A 13,002-nucleotide genomic window follows, 5' to 3' on the forward strand; every position below is an offset into this window, starting at 1 on the left:
CAGGGTACCCCAATATTTAATCACACACTATTTTGGGTGCTTCTGGGAAGTTGTTTCTTGGATGAGATTAGTATTTAAATCAGTAAAGCAGACTGTCCCCCAACAATGTAGGTGAACCTCATCCAATCGGCTGAAGGCTTGAGTAGAACCAAAATGCTGACCTTCCTCTGAGTAGGAGAGAATTCTTCCTGCCTGCCTGTTTTCAAGCTGAGATACTGGCTTTTTCCTGCCCTTGGACTTAAACAGAAATTTAACTCTTCCTAGGTCTTAAGTCTGATGGCTTTCACACTGGGGCTACCCTGTTGGCTCTGCTTGGTGTCTAGCTTGCCCATTCACCTTACAGACGTTGGGGCATGCCTGGCTCCATAATCATGTGAGCCAATGCCTTATAGTAAGTCTCATTATATTACATTAGCTATTATATGTTATTATTATATACATTATTATATATTATGCATTATATATTATTATATGGTGTATGATATAACGTATATTATACATTAAATACGTATAAATACATAGACAACCCATTGGTGCTTCTATGGAGAACCCTGCTCCAATGGAGGCAGTCGTAGCAGTGCTGACACATCCCTGGGTAGGAGGCTTGAAGCAGGAGATCTGATAAGCAAGGTGACCGTGGTATACAAGCATGGTTAGTAGAGGCAGACAGCACTATCCCCCTTCCTAGCCTCCCATCCAAGTGATGTAGTGATTTGGTAATATAGCCGCAGGTAGGTAGCCAGAGACTTGCTGAGAGGAATAGAACAGAAGGAATATACTGTGAACTGGAGGCAAGGGACATATTGGGACAATATTTTCCACTGGCTCTAATTTCTCTACCCTCAACTTCTTAGCCCATCTTTCACACTGGTGATATACAGAGCTGTGACCATGCAAATTGGCCTCTCAGAAACACGTCAGTTGCACAAAACAGCGTAGAGAACAATGGTCTATGCTTCTGACAGGCAACTTTAGCTCCTTATTACACATTAGCTCCCCAAGACTACTTACTGCTTCCCAAGCACAAGTCTGGACTTTCTTGCCTCAGTGGATTTGCTTCCATAACTTCAAAATCCACTCCCATCCATCAAAGTCCCACCCTTCTCTCAAGGTCCACCTCAAATACCATCACCTCTATGAAACCCTTACTATTTCTCTCAGATCTGTCAACAGTTTTAGAACAGTGGCAGAGAATACTAGTGCTCATTCTCCTTGTCTTCCTGCTTTCCTCCTGTACACACAGACCCCATTTCCCAGCCTTCTTTGAACCTAGACTGGGTCTTCCCAATAGCACATGAGTTGCTCTGGTCATTGACATCCCCAGTGTCAGCGGTTATGAAATGGTGTGCTCTCTCCACCTTTCCATCTCCCAGCTGCAAGCAGAAGTGGATGAGGCTCTAGAAATTGTCCAGCTACCAATGGAAGGTGTGCAGGTCCCTCAGTCACTGCATGGAGCACAGCCCCCATCCTCCTGCTGCCATGCACACCTCACTGGGTGGTGATAAGACAAGAAAAATATTATCACTGTCTTTATCCACTGACATTTGGGGTTTATTAATATTATAGAAAATTACTCCATTTACAACATTTATCACATGCTGCTTTTGCAATAAGCTATTGATCTACCATCTATATATCTATCTCTATTTCTCTTGCTGGACTATAGAGAAACTCCTCTTTATACTTTTTCTCCTCTCCCTCCTCTTCTTCAAATTCTTCAAATTTTATTACAATTGTTACCTTTACTATTTTTTTTTTTAGAGAGAGAGAGAGATTGCATTGCCAGGGGGCAGGGGGAGGAGGAAACAAAACAGCTCAGGTTGCCTCTATTACCTTTAAATTTTTATATCATCCACATGAACAATCTACATATTTTTAAAGTATCTTTAGGTACAGAGGCAAATTATCTTCTTTGTTGACTCTTTATCCCTGGTACATTTTGAAATATATTCAGATGCTAGAAGGAATTGTTTTTCTCTCTTGGCCTAAATACCTCTATTAACCCTACGTCAGTGTAAACATACGGAATTCTCTTCTGCCAAAAATTATTTTTCTGGATTTCATCACACATACAGGGTTAAGTCTTGATGGTCATCCTATATATATGCCTGTGAATGTTGACAGTGCATCCTCAAGTAACTACTTCATTCTTGACCCAATGACTCTTATTTTAATCATCATCATTTTTTTTTTTTTTATTGTTGTTAGTTGTTTTATGGACTCTGACCTGCTAGGGCCAGATCAGGAGAGTAGAAGAGATTGTGATTTTAGACCAGGGCTCAGTGAGCCCTGGTCTAAAAAAATCCCCCCGTCTGATTTTGTAAATAAAGTTTCATTGAACAGTTATGCTCATTTATTTACATACTGTCTATGGCTGCCTTTTCACTATAGTGGCAGGGCTGAAGAGCTGAAACAGAGATTCCTTGGACTGCAAAGCATAGCACATTTACTATCTGGCCCTTTAGAGATAAAGTTTGATGACCCCTGCTTTAGATTATTTAATTAAAAAAATTTTAAGCCAATTCTTGAGGGCTATAACAGCACTGTATTCTTTGAATCCCTGATAGTGAATTCTGCACAAGGAAGGTACCCAATAAACATCAGGCAAATTGAAAAGAATAATTCAATTTCTGATCACCGCTCCAGAGGTAGTGCCTTATGTGCTACAGAGGGGTGGACACATGCTGGCTCCCCAGAGAAGGCACATTAGGAATAATTATACATTATGTGTCTGCTCAAAGGACCCCAGGGAACATGGATCCAGTGAGGCAGGACACAGAACCAAAGGGCTTGATTTGAGATGGGGATGGAAGTCCTACAGGAGCCCTCACTGAGTAGTGATCCTGGGCAGACTTAGGGCAATGAGGGACTCACACATGGGGCTGGGGTGCAGTTGAGTTAAAAGGGGAGGGGAGGCAGGAGTAGAGTACAAAAGGGGAGACAAGAGCAATGAAAAGAGAATAACAGACTGGAGGCAAATGGTCCTTGTTACTTAACTATTACTTGTCTAGGGATAAGATCTGCCAGCAAAATTCTTCGAAAATACAGTGTTGGTATTTCCTGTTCTTCATTACCATTTAAATGCTTGATAGGATTTTATAAGTAAAACCTTGGGACACAGCCCCTGTCCTCATTACCATCTTGGAGCACCACACTCATTCTACTGCAAGCATTGCTAGCAATTCTCCAACACAAATGTGAATTTTCTGGTGTTACAATTTCTACAAACATTAGTTCTAAAAATGTCTTTTCCATGTAACAGCTTGACAGGAATATATATATATATATAATAACCAAGGAACTGTGGGTGGTATGTACTATTATTACAAAAATAGATGGAACCCAGCATATCAACATTGGGTTTTTAAATATACAAAGGAAAGGAAAAAGGGAAGAAAAAAAGAAGTTAATGTTTTGGCTGTAACAGTTCCTTTCCTCACTAGACATTACATTTTATCAACTCAATCCTGCTTTTCTGAAGGGGCTCCTTAAAAAACTTGGTAGTGTTAAGTCAAAACTCAGGTTTCATGAGTCTAGGTGGCCTCTTGCTACCTCACAGGCATCGGAAACTCAGAAACTCTCAGTGCTTCTCAAAATTTTAAATGTTTTTAATATTACAAAGAGGTGATCATCATGATATGCTTGTACAGCATCATGTTTACAAATTCTATTATATATATTTTTATCTCTAAGTCAATAGGCTTATATAAAAGTAAGAAAATTTCATCTACAGGGCTCTTAATGATTAAAATTTAATGAGTTTGCCTTAATAGGCCTAATTCTTTAACTCAGTATTGTATAACAGATCTACAAGGAAATAGCATAGATTTTTCCTCCTAAGGAAAAAAAAATGTTCAGTTCAGTCCCTTCTTGAAAGAACTGGATTTTTTTTTTTTTTGTCACTTTGGAAAATTGACATGGGGGGTGGGAGGAAGTAAAGCAGGAACCTTGTAGGTAACTGACCTGCATAGTTTTTCACTGGTGCAAAAAGTTGTTCTACCTGGATGTACATCTCAAGAGGAAGAGAACAGAGAGAGACTCCCAGTAGTTGTCTGCGGCCACATGTACCCAAAGGACCTAACTGTTCAGTGGAAATACAAACTCAAAACGTTCTATTGAAGTTTCAAAGTATTCTGACATTTTATTTTTAGAATGTGCTTCGCCAACTGGACTCTATTATTTATTTATTTTTTTACACGTGTATCCTTACACTTTTACTACTTCTATAGTTTCATTATTTTGGTCTTTGCTGTCCCTTCTAGAAATACTGTCCCATTTCCTCGAGTATCTCGACGTCCTTTAAAAATACTCTGTATAATTATCACTCCAGCATCAATATTTTATAGTTATTAAAAATGAGGGGCACCTGGCTGGCTTAGTTAGTGGAGCATGTGACTCTTGATCTCGGGGTTGTAAGTCCTTGTCCCATGTTGGGTGTAGAGATTATTTAAAAAGTAAAATCTCCAAAAAAAAAAAGAAACAAGATAGGAGATAATGCGCCCAATACTTCTTTGGATGTCACTGGTATCATTAGAAATAAAACCCTGAACTTGGATTGTCACTGTATCACATGTTGCTTGAGAATTAAACACCAATCAAATCATATAAAGCTTAGATATTTTAATACACATGGCAATGTTCTTGATCATTATATGGGCATGGCAGAGTGAAGGGTGTGTTGGTCTGTGGAAAACTTGCTGTTCCTTCCCCAGATTCTCCTGCTACTGTGATTTAAGATCTCAGAAAGAGATCTCGCTTTGTCAAGACAAATTTTAATTTCTTAAAGAAGATGAGAAAAGAGAGTGTTTCTTTATCTGATACAAAGTCAAGTGAGCTATTAATGGACATCCTTGGTATCAGGTGAAAGGACTTCAAAGTTTCAAGGGACTAATGTAAGGCAAGGTCTGTGCTGTGATTTAGGGAATGAACTTGAATCAGAGAGACAGAGGCTGGATCCAGGCTCTGCATGGATCAAGTATGTGGTCTCGGGTTAATTATTTACTCTCTATTTCTTCATCTGTAAAATGAGGATAATAGCATTACCCACTTCCAGTGTGCATGTAAATTGCCTAACACAGAATCCAATAGTCAGTAAACACTTAATAAATAAATGGTCACAGCTGTTGCTGCTACTCTTACTAAAATGGAGGAAGTCAGAGGAAAAAAAAAACAAATGTTCCATTCTGATGAAACAGCTTAATTCTAGAAGAATCTGAGATATACAATCCTATTCTGATGGAGTTCTAAGAGTTTAGAATTTGTCCCCACATAGTTAAATTTTGGTAACATCTTAAATGTAAATAAGGGATCAATTACATCAAGAGTACCTGTATTGAATAGATTACTATGCAACCACCGAATGTAATGCTGTAAAATATTCAGCGACATAGTGAGATGATCATAATGTATTATTAATTAAAAGAGCAATTTCCTAAACATTACATATATTTCATTTTCATTTCATTTTACATATGCATATTTGTATGAAGGAAAGATTTGAAATACAGATGTAAAAATGTTATCGATTAGTATCTTTGATAGAAGTATGAGTAATATTAAATTTTCTTTTTATTGCTTTTCCCTAAATTTTCTGTAATGAATATGCATTGCCTTTGCAATACAAAAAACTTAAAGCTATTTTTTAAAAAAAAGGATATGCAAAGAAATAAAAAAAATTTTTTTTCTTGGTGACCAAAAGTATGATTTTTTAAAAACAAAGGAAAGGCCAAATGTTTTACATCTTGAGCTCTACTAGTACAGAATAATAAGAGAAAGATAATGTAGTGAGGGAGTAACAAGAACATTCCAAATGTTACATTATGGTCTCGGTTAATGTTATTTACCCCATTCTTCCTAGAATCAAGCATAAATCTGGGAATCATATTATGACTATCTTATGGTTTAATACTAGTCCATACATTTTTTAAGTTTAATAGTTATTTACATTTGATAACTCCTATAATTAAAATATTGTTAAAAAAATAACAGTTTGCTTTAGTTTCTCTAGGCATGGTTTGTTTTACACATAATCCTCCATGTTTGGGGCAGCAAGCATAGAAACTGTTACTTAAACCTGAGGCAATGCCAGGAATCTGCTTCACAACTTCTGAGTCAGCTCTTCCACCCATCATCTCTCCGTGTTCATGACTCAGAGTAACAAAGTCTGCACTTAGTCTAATTAACTTCTCTGTTTTCTATTTTTTTTTTTAAATAAAGAGATAGTCTTGTGTTTTCTCATGCTATTTGCAATAGATGGAAATGGATAGACTCTTACCTTTCTGTTTGTCTTGTGAACTGTAAGCACCAAATGGATGCAATGAGCTATGATCATTTCTCCTGGAGGTGGCTATTGTGGTTTGAGACAAATTCTCAAAGCATGGCTTAGAAAATGTCCCACACTCTGTAGGCTCCTAAGGGTTGAAAAGAAAAATTACATTTGCTTTTTTAATATGTATGAACTTGGTCAATGAGAGCGAAATAGGAGAATGATCAATGCAAGCTCTTCCAGAAGTCTACTGCATATACACTCTCAACTGAAAAATCAAAATGGCCTTATCAGTTAAAATATCTGTGAATATGAAATACAAAAATACTGACAATGTGGTGCTAAGGATTGGGAGTACTCATAGCCAACATAAGAGAGGATTAACTTTATTATTCTTTCCCCCCACTTACAACTGGCTTCTTTCAAATTTTCTTCCATCTGGGAATACAGCTTGTGGCAGTGTCAACACAAGAATACGGTTCATGCCAAGGGTGTTTTTCTGCCAACCAGCTGGTTGCTCTCTCTCTCCCTCAGTGACTAAGTGCATATGCTCTAGGACAAGTCAGAACCTAAGCAGGTTGCCATGAGTGTATCCCACTGCAGATACTAGGTCTTTTGGCCAGAAGCTAAGACAAACTCTGTGACAATGCCAGGCAGTGGTTCTCCTGAGCTTTTTATCACTTTTTGATATTTTCCCCCTATTTTGATGTTGACAGCCTGCAAATTTACAGTGTCCTCAAAATGGCTGCAACCAGAGCAACATGCCCACAAAACATGTTACACAGGTGGGAAGAGGTAGCAGAGAAGGGCCAGTTATGGAGAGCTCCAGCTATGTGTTCAAGAGGATTGAGACACAGAGAACTGGGTTCTGCTCTTGCTTGGATTGTCTTTCTAACAGATTTCAAGGAAAAAGTGTGGAAGCCATCTCATGGTTGTGTCCTTGACCATTTGTGAGAGGAACAGGCCACTAACAGAAACACAGATCTGATCCCCAAAGCTCTTTCCTTCTGAGCAAAGCATTTGGCCAGAACAATTTTATTATACTTTCTGCTCAGTTACAAAAACTCAGTATCCTGATAAACAAAATATTTAAAACATTCAATTTATGCATACTAAATAACTAAAATGTTTTCAGCTGCCAAAGGTCTGTTAGCTTCTTGTCGAGGCTTATAACACTCTTCCCACACTAAGTGCTCCCCTCTGCCTCTGTACTGCTAGTCAAACCAAATTCAGCAAACTACTCTAAATTGAAGTTGGAGCCCCGGCAGGCAGGAGAGTTAAGACTTACTTCACATAGCCTTGTGCTTTCACAAGAACAACAAGAACCAAAGGAAAAAAAATTTTTTTTTCTGCTTTTCCAGCCCTTTGATAAATGACACAATCGATATCCCAACAACTGATCAGTAACCAGCCTAATTAAAGTATCCAGCTTGTAAAATAGAGCTGTCGTGCAGCCCTCCATTAGTGTCCCAGCCAATAAAAAATATAATGGATTTTTAAACATATTCCGCTTCTACCAAGATGAACTTGTAGTGGGGGAGGGAAATGTTTTGGAGAAGGGGGGATAAAAACAGGTCATAACCCATTTTTTAATACTAAGTCTCTAGGCTCAAATAGAATTACAATTGAACCTCAAGCTCATCCTTTGAAAAACATGTTTCTGTTTAAAATGATTTTGATTCAATCAGGGACTCATTATGTATTCTTCACGAGGTCCTCATCAAAACTGTTTACGTATCTTGTACATCTGGGTAATGTGGGAAAATACTCCAACAACTATATATTTTGACTTTTCTTAAGTAGCTTCTTCAATTTTTTTTATATCAATATAATGTTCAAGTAACCATTTTGGTATTCTTGCCAAATCTAACTAATTGATTTGCCTGAATGTATAAGCAGTGCTGAGACCTTTTTCTCAGTTATGATGCTTTTTTATTGTACCTGAGGGTGATTGCTGCTCCACAGGAGGAGCCACCAAAAGCATGAATGCACAACATATGCTTTGACACAGTAAAGCATAGAACTGGGAGATCAAATAGCTGCAGAAGTGGTTTTTTTCCAATTTAATAAAGATTAGTTGTACATTAGAGGCTGCTGTCTTTATAAGAAAAAAAATGCTTTTTAATCTTCGTGGGTACCACAGAGATTCCCGATAGCTGAGAGCACCAGTGCCTGCCCATTCCCCATGGAAAGCATGTAAATATTAGGGAAACTAAAAAGGAACCTTGTTTAAATGTCCTCATCAAAATTGCTTTTTGTCCCATTTCTTAATTCCCAATTAATTTCCTGGTGAACTACATTAATAAGACACTTCCGAGGATAGGCAACAAACCAAAAGTTTAGCACTTGCTTCTGATGGAATAATTGTCAACCCACCTCAGAGTGGGAAAGTGGAAATACGTGCAACAAAGAAGAATGTAAATGATAAAATGTTCAACTAGATGAGCCCAAGTACAGAATGCTTACCCACCACGCATGCATCTGTTTTAGGAAAAGACATGAAATTAAGGAAGGGGAGAGGGGGTGAACAGAACAACTAACAATTGTGTTCATTTTTTCTTTCTTTCTTTTTTAACTTTTGCTATTTGCACAAGTATGGTACTCTACAGCAATGCCTTCTAGACTTTTCTCTTAGTTGAAATATCTTTGTTCCAAGAAATCCTAAGGGAAACATAGTAAACAGATGCATAGAATGGGTTGGCTTAGGAGCCCACGGGCCATCCTTCACACCCAACTCTGACAACTGGGTACCATGAATCCCAAGCCTCTAGAGTTAAGAATCAAATTAAAAACCAGAAAGGAGCCAATTCCATCATGGATGGAAGCAATAGATCAGGGTTTTATAACTATGTACATAAGTAAAATCCATTAAATATTCATGGAAGCCTCTCTGTCACTTAAGCAGACACAAATGTTGAAAACGAGTTGGCTCATTATATATAGTCTCCAGTAATTGGCCAATTTACATTTATTTAACATTTACAAGGTTATGTACAGAAGAGTAAAAAGGTACAGTTACTCTCTTCCAATAGCTGATAATATAACAAAGTGAGATATAGTTTATAAGTTTACTACTTCAGCTGACCCTTTCAGATAAAGTAGGTCTCAGATGCATCTTTTATTCATTCATTCGACAATATTTATTAAGTGTCTACTGTGTGCTGGGAAATGAGGATACATTAAGGAATAAAATAGACAACAGTATCTGTCATATGCAAGTACTGAGTGCTCAACTGTGTATGTCTTCACATAGACAAAAAATGGACAATCTGGGATTTTTAATTCAAATAATCCAAACCTTTAGAGACTATGCTTTTAACTACTAGGAGCTCCAACTACCTTCTACTATTGTTTAATTTGAAAAATCCTCTCTTTTTTATTTTTAAGTTTAACTTATTAAAACTAATATTTTATTTTAGTGTGTTAAAAGTATTCTCTGTTAACTCTGCTCATTACTGCATTACACAGACATTACTTGTCCTTAGAGACTATTTGTGCAATTTGCTAATCTTTTTCTTTATTCTAAACTATGATCAACTGTTTTCTTCTTACATTTTCTTAAAAATCTTCAGGAGCATTTAATAATTTAGGATGCCTGGGTGGCTCAGCAATTGAGCCTCTGCCTTTGGCTCAAGTCGTGATCCCACAGTTCTGCGATCAAATTCCGCACCAGGCTCCCCGTGGGGAGCCTGCTTCTCCTTCTGCCTATGTCTCTGCCTCTCTCTGCATCTCTCAGGAATAAATAAATAAAATCTTTTAAAAAATAATTACTTTTCATATAAAGGGAAAATAATGTTTTAAGAATATTTTCTATTTATTATAAATATATTAATATACTTATATGATTTAATAATATAATCATGTAATATAAATATAATCATATGTAAGTGAAATGTTCAGGGATATCAGCATTCAAGAACATTTTATGCTTACACTCCATGTGTATGTATAAATATCTCTTATGTTAAAAAATGCATAAAAATCATGATAAGATGCTGCAAAAATACTTATTTAATTAAAAACATTTATTTAATAACATGAAGTAGGCAGCTTGTTTAACAGATCATGTTTTAAATTAGTGAAGTCCCAGATCTATAGTGTCCATGTGCACACTGTGGGGGAAAATATACTGCATTATTAACAATCTTCACATTAAGCACTGTATATATCTGGTTAAGAATTTTCTAAAGTATGGACATATAAGCACATCAATCAAAAAGTATATAAAGATGTTTAATAGTTTATTATAGGAGTAAAGTCCAAAGCTCTAGAAATTTCTGGGGGAAAAAAAACCTAGAAAATATGGACCTGTTACATTTGATAAATTACTTACTTTACATGCATGTTTTTATACCTTTTAGTTATACCTATAATATACAACCACGTGTTGGCCACATAAATCCAGCAGAATCCTTCTGGGGTGTATTTTTCCAGTTTCAGAATCAGTAGGATATTAAGTGATAGAACTTTGCACAATTTAGGTGGTCATTTGGGCAATTTGCTGAAGGAACTAAAGACATGCATCACCTCCAGTGGTCTCTCTGGTCTCCGCAGAATCACCAATTGGATCATCCCTCGAATGTTTCCTTCCATGGACATTGATCGCCTCAGTGTCTCCATAGCTTCATGGTTGGACTTTCCCAAAAGAGATTCCCCATTAACAGCAATCAGCTGGTCATTCATCCGTAGACGACCATCCTAGGGCAGAGCAAAGAAAAACATTATTAAACAGAGAAAAGTATGGTGATGATGGATGGCTGTTTCAGGAGAAGTTCAAGTTAAAAAAAAAAAAAAGAAAGAAAGAAAAAAAAAAATCCAGCCATTAAGAATGATTTATTTTCTATGGCAGAAAAAGGTTCTGGAGCTTATCAAATAGTCACAAATACCAACAATAATGAACTGTGTGAAAGTATGTTTTAGAAATCTCAGAGTCCCAAGCTGCAATAATTTAGACATTTATATAATATCTTTTACCTAAATCTTTGGCAAGCATGCTAATCTAGTCCAATTCTGCCATTTTTGCTGGCAGAGATCATGTTGGCTCAGGGAAGGGGGTTTGGAAACAAAAGGAAGTGGTCATATCACTTGAAACAGGGCTTAGCATTTTGAGGCACAGAGACATTATGCTCAAATGTTGCATATTTGACAGTGGTAATGTGTCTCCTAGATATTACCGCCAGCTCTGTTGAACAGTGCTGAAAAAAAAATCTCATGTAATTTTCTCTAACACAACCAAAAAGTTGCTAGTCTGCTAGTGTGCAATAGAACACAGGGGTATGCAGTGAAGGATCACTTTGCTATGATGTCTTCTGGCAGAAAAAGCACGACAAAAGAGACTGTTGAGCTTTTTGCAAGGAGGTCTGACTGATGAGTACTTTTACCCAGAATCTTTAAGAAACCACGCGTTACAAAGTGCATGAAGCTCAACATGTGGATAGGCAGTTTGGACTTTAGTCTAAATCACTTCTAGGAACTAGTCATGTTCAGCCAGGAGCATCACATTCTCCAGTTGGCAGCTCTGCCAACAAAAGACTTGAGTGGACCAGAGTGCCTCTCCCCAGTGGGCAGCCTTGAGGAAAGAATGCTCAAAATACTGACAGGTTAGGGAATGCCTTATACCTGTTTTCACACTGGGGTAGAAAGTTCTCACTACGAGGCAGGTGCAGTTTTAGGAGGGTTATGATGCTGCTACTGCTGCTAATAAACTTAACAGAAATACTAGTATAATAATATGACAAGCTACCTTCCTGGAGATTTTTTCCATAAATTATCTCTAGTGCTTCTCACAGAACTCAAGATCTAGAACAATGCTTTTATTCACATTTTATAGATAAGGAAACTGAGGCAGGGAAGGGCTGTAACCTGTCCATGTCACAAAAGCAAACCAGAGACAAACTGACCCAAGTTCTGGTTACATGTACCTTGGCTCTTCTAGAGTCTCTCTTCTATAATTCTCTTTGTTCCCTGGTCTCTAGACTAGTTGTACATCTCTAAAATAGGAAAGGAAAATATTGAAGAGGTTTTGCGGTAGAATCTGGGATCCATGTTCAAATTAAGAGAGTAAAATACAAAAGAATAAAACTTCCCTAAGAAATGAGAAAACCAGACATACAATGAACAATAGGACCAACTGTGCAGCTTTGGGAGAGAAATCCTGTGGACAAGTTGATAAACTTTGACTAATTCGGTAGCAGATGGTCACAGGAAGTTCTTCCGCTGACAGCAGGGGAAAGGGTGAGTGGTGAAAGCTGCTCTGGAGAGCTAATGCCCTGATGGAGATGCACTGAATGTGCCACCTGCTGGAGAGGGCGCTGCTCCTGCAGGATCTCAGGGGCCACCGGAAGGAGCACATGCTCCTGAATGAAGGAAATGGGACAGCAAGGCGACATGATCGATCAAGGAGGGCATCCCATCAGAGAAAAAAGTCTGAGTGGACTGCCTCCACAGCGCGTAATGTCACCTCCCTTCCTCTTGTTTTCCCACTCCACTTAACCTTTACCCTAATTTGGAGCAAATCTGGAAATGAGATTTACAGGAAAGGCCAAACAAGAAAGAAATCTCTCCATTTCTATGATCTAATTGTGAGTGAGGCACAGAAAGACTGAGGTTAAGGTTACACAAAACAGGGTAAAACAAAAACAACCTTAATGGTTTAGTCATGCGAGGTGAGACATGACTCAAGAAATCATTCTGTTCCATTTTGGTCTTTAGCGGAAGGAGGATTATTGGGTTGAATC

At 37.7% G+C, this 13,002-nt stretch overlaps 1 protein-coding gene across 5 annotated transcripts in view; it reads right to left on the reverse strand.

The window, feature by feature from the left end:
- Positions 1 to 13,002, reverse strand: part of PARD3B (par-3 family cell polarity regulator beta) — a 987,000-nt gene that overhangs the window by 394,994 nt on the left and 579,004 nt on the right. For all 5 annotated transcript variants that reach the window (XM_072813099.1, XM_072813097.1, XM_072813100.1 and 2 more), the window contains exons 12-13: positions 10,793 to 10,963; positions 6,275 to 6,410 (exon numbers count right to left, since the gene is read on the reverse strand). In XM_072813099.1, coding sequence (XP_072669200.1) covers positions 6,275 to 6,410; positions 10,793 to 10,963 — 307 coding nt within the window. The remainder of the gene's footprint in view (positions 1 to 6,274; positions 6,411 to 10,792; positions 10,964 to 13,002) is intronic.

Source organism: Canis lupus, chromosome 36 (genome assembly GCF_048164855.1).
Source record: "Canis lupus baileyi chromosome 36, mCanLup2.hap1, whole genome shotgun sequence".
Classification (NCBI taxonomy): domain Eukaryota; kingdom Metazoa; phylum Chordata; class Mammalia; order Carnivora; family Canidae; genus Canis; species Canis lupus.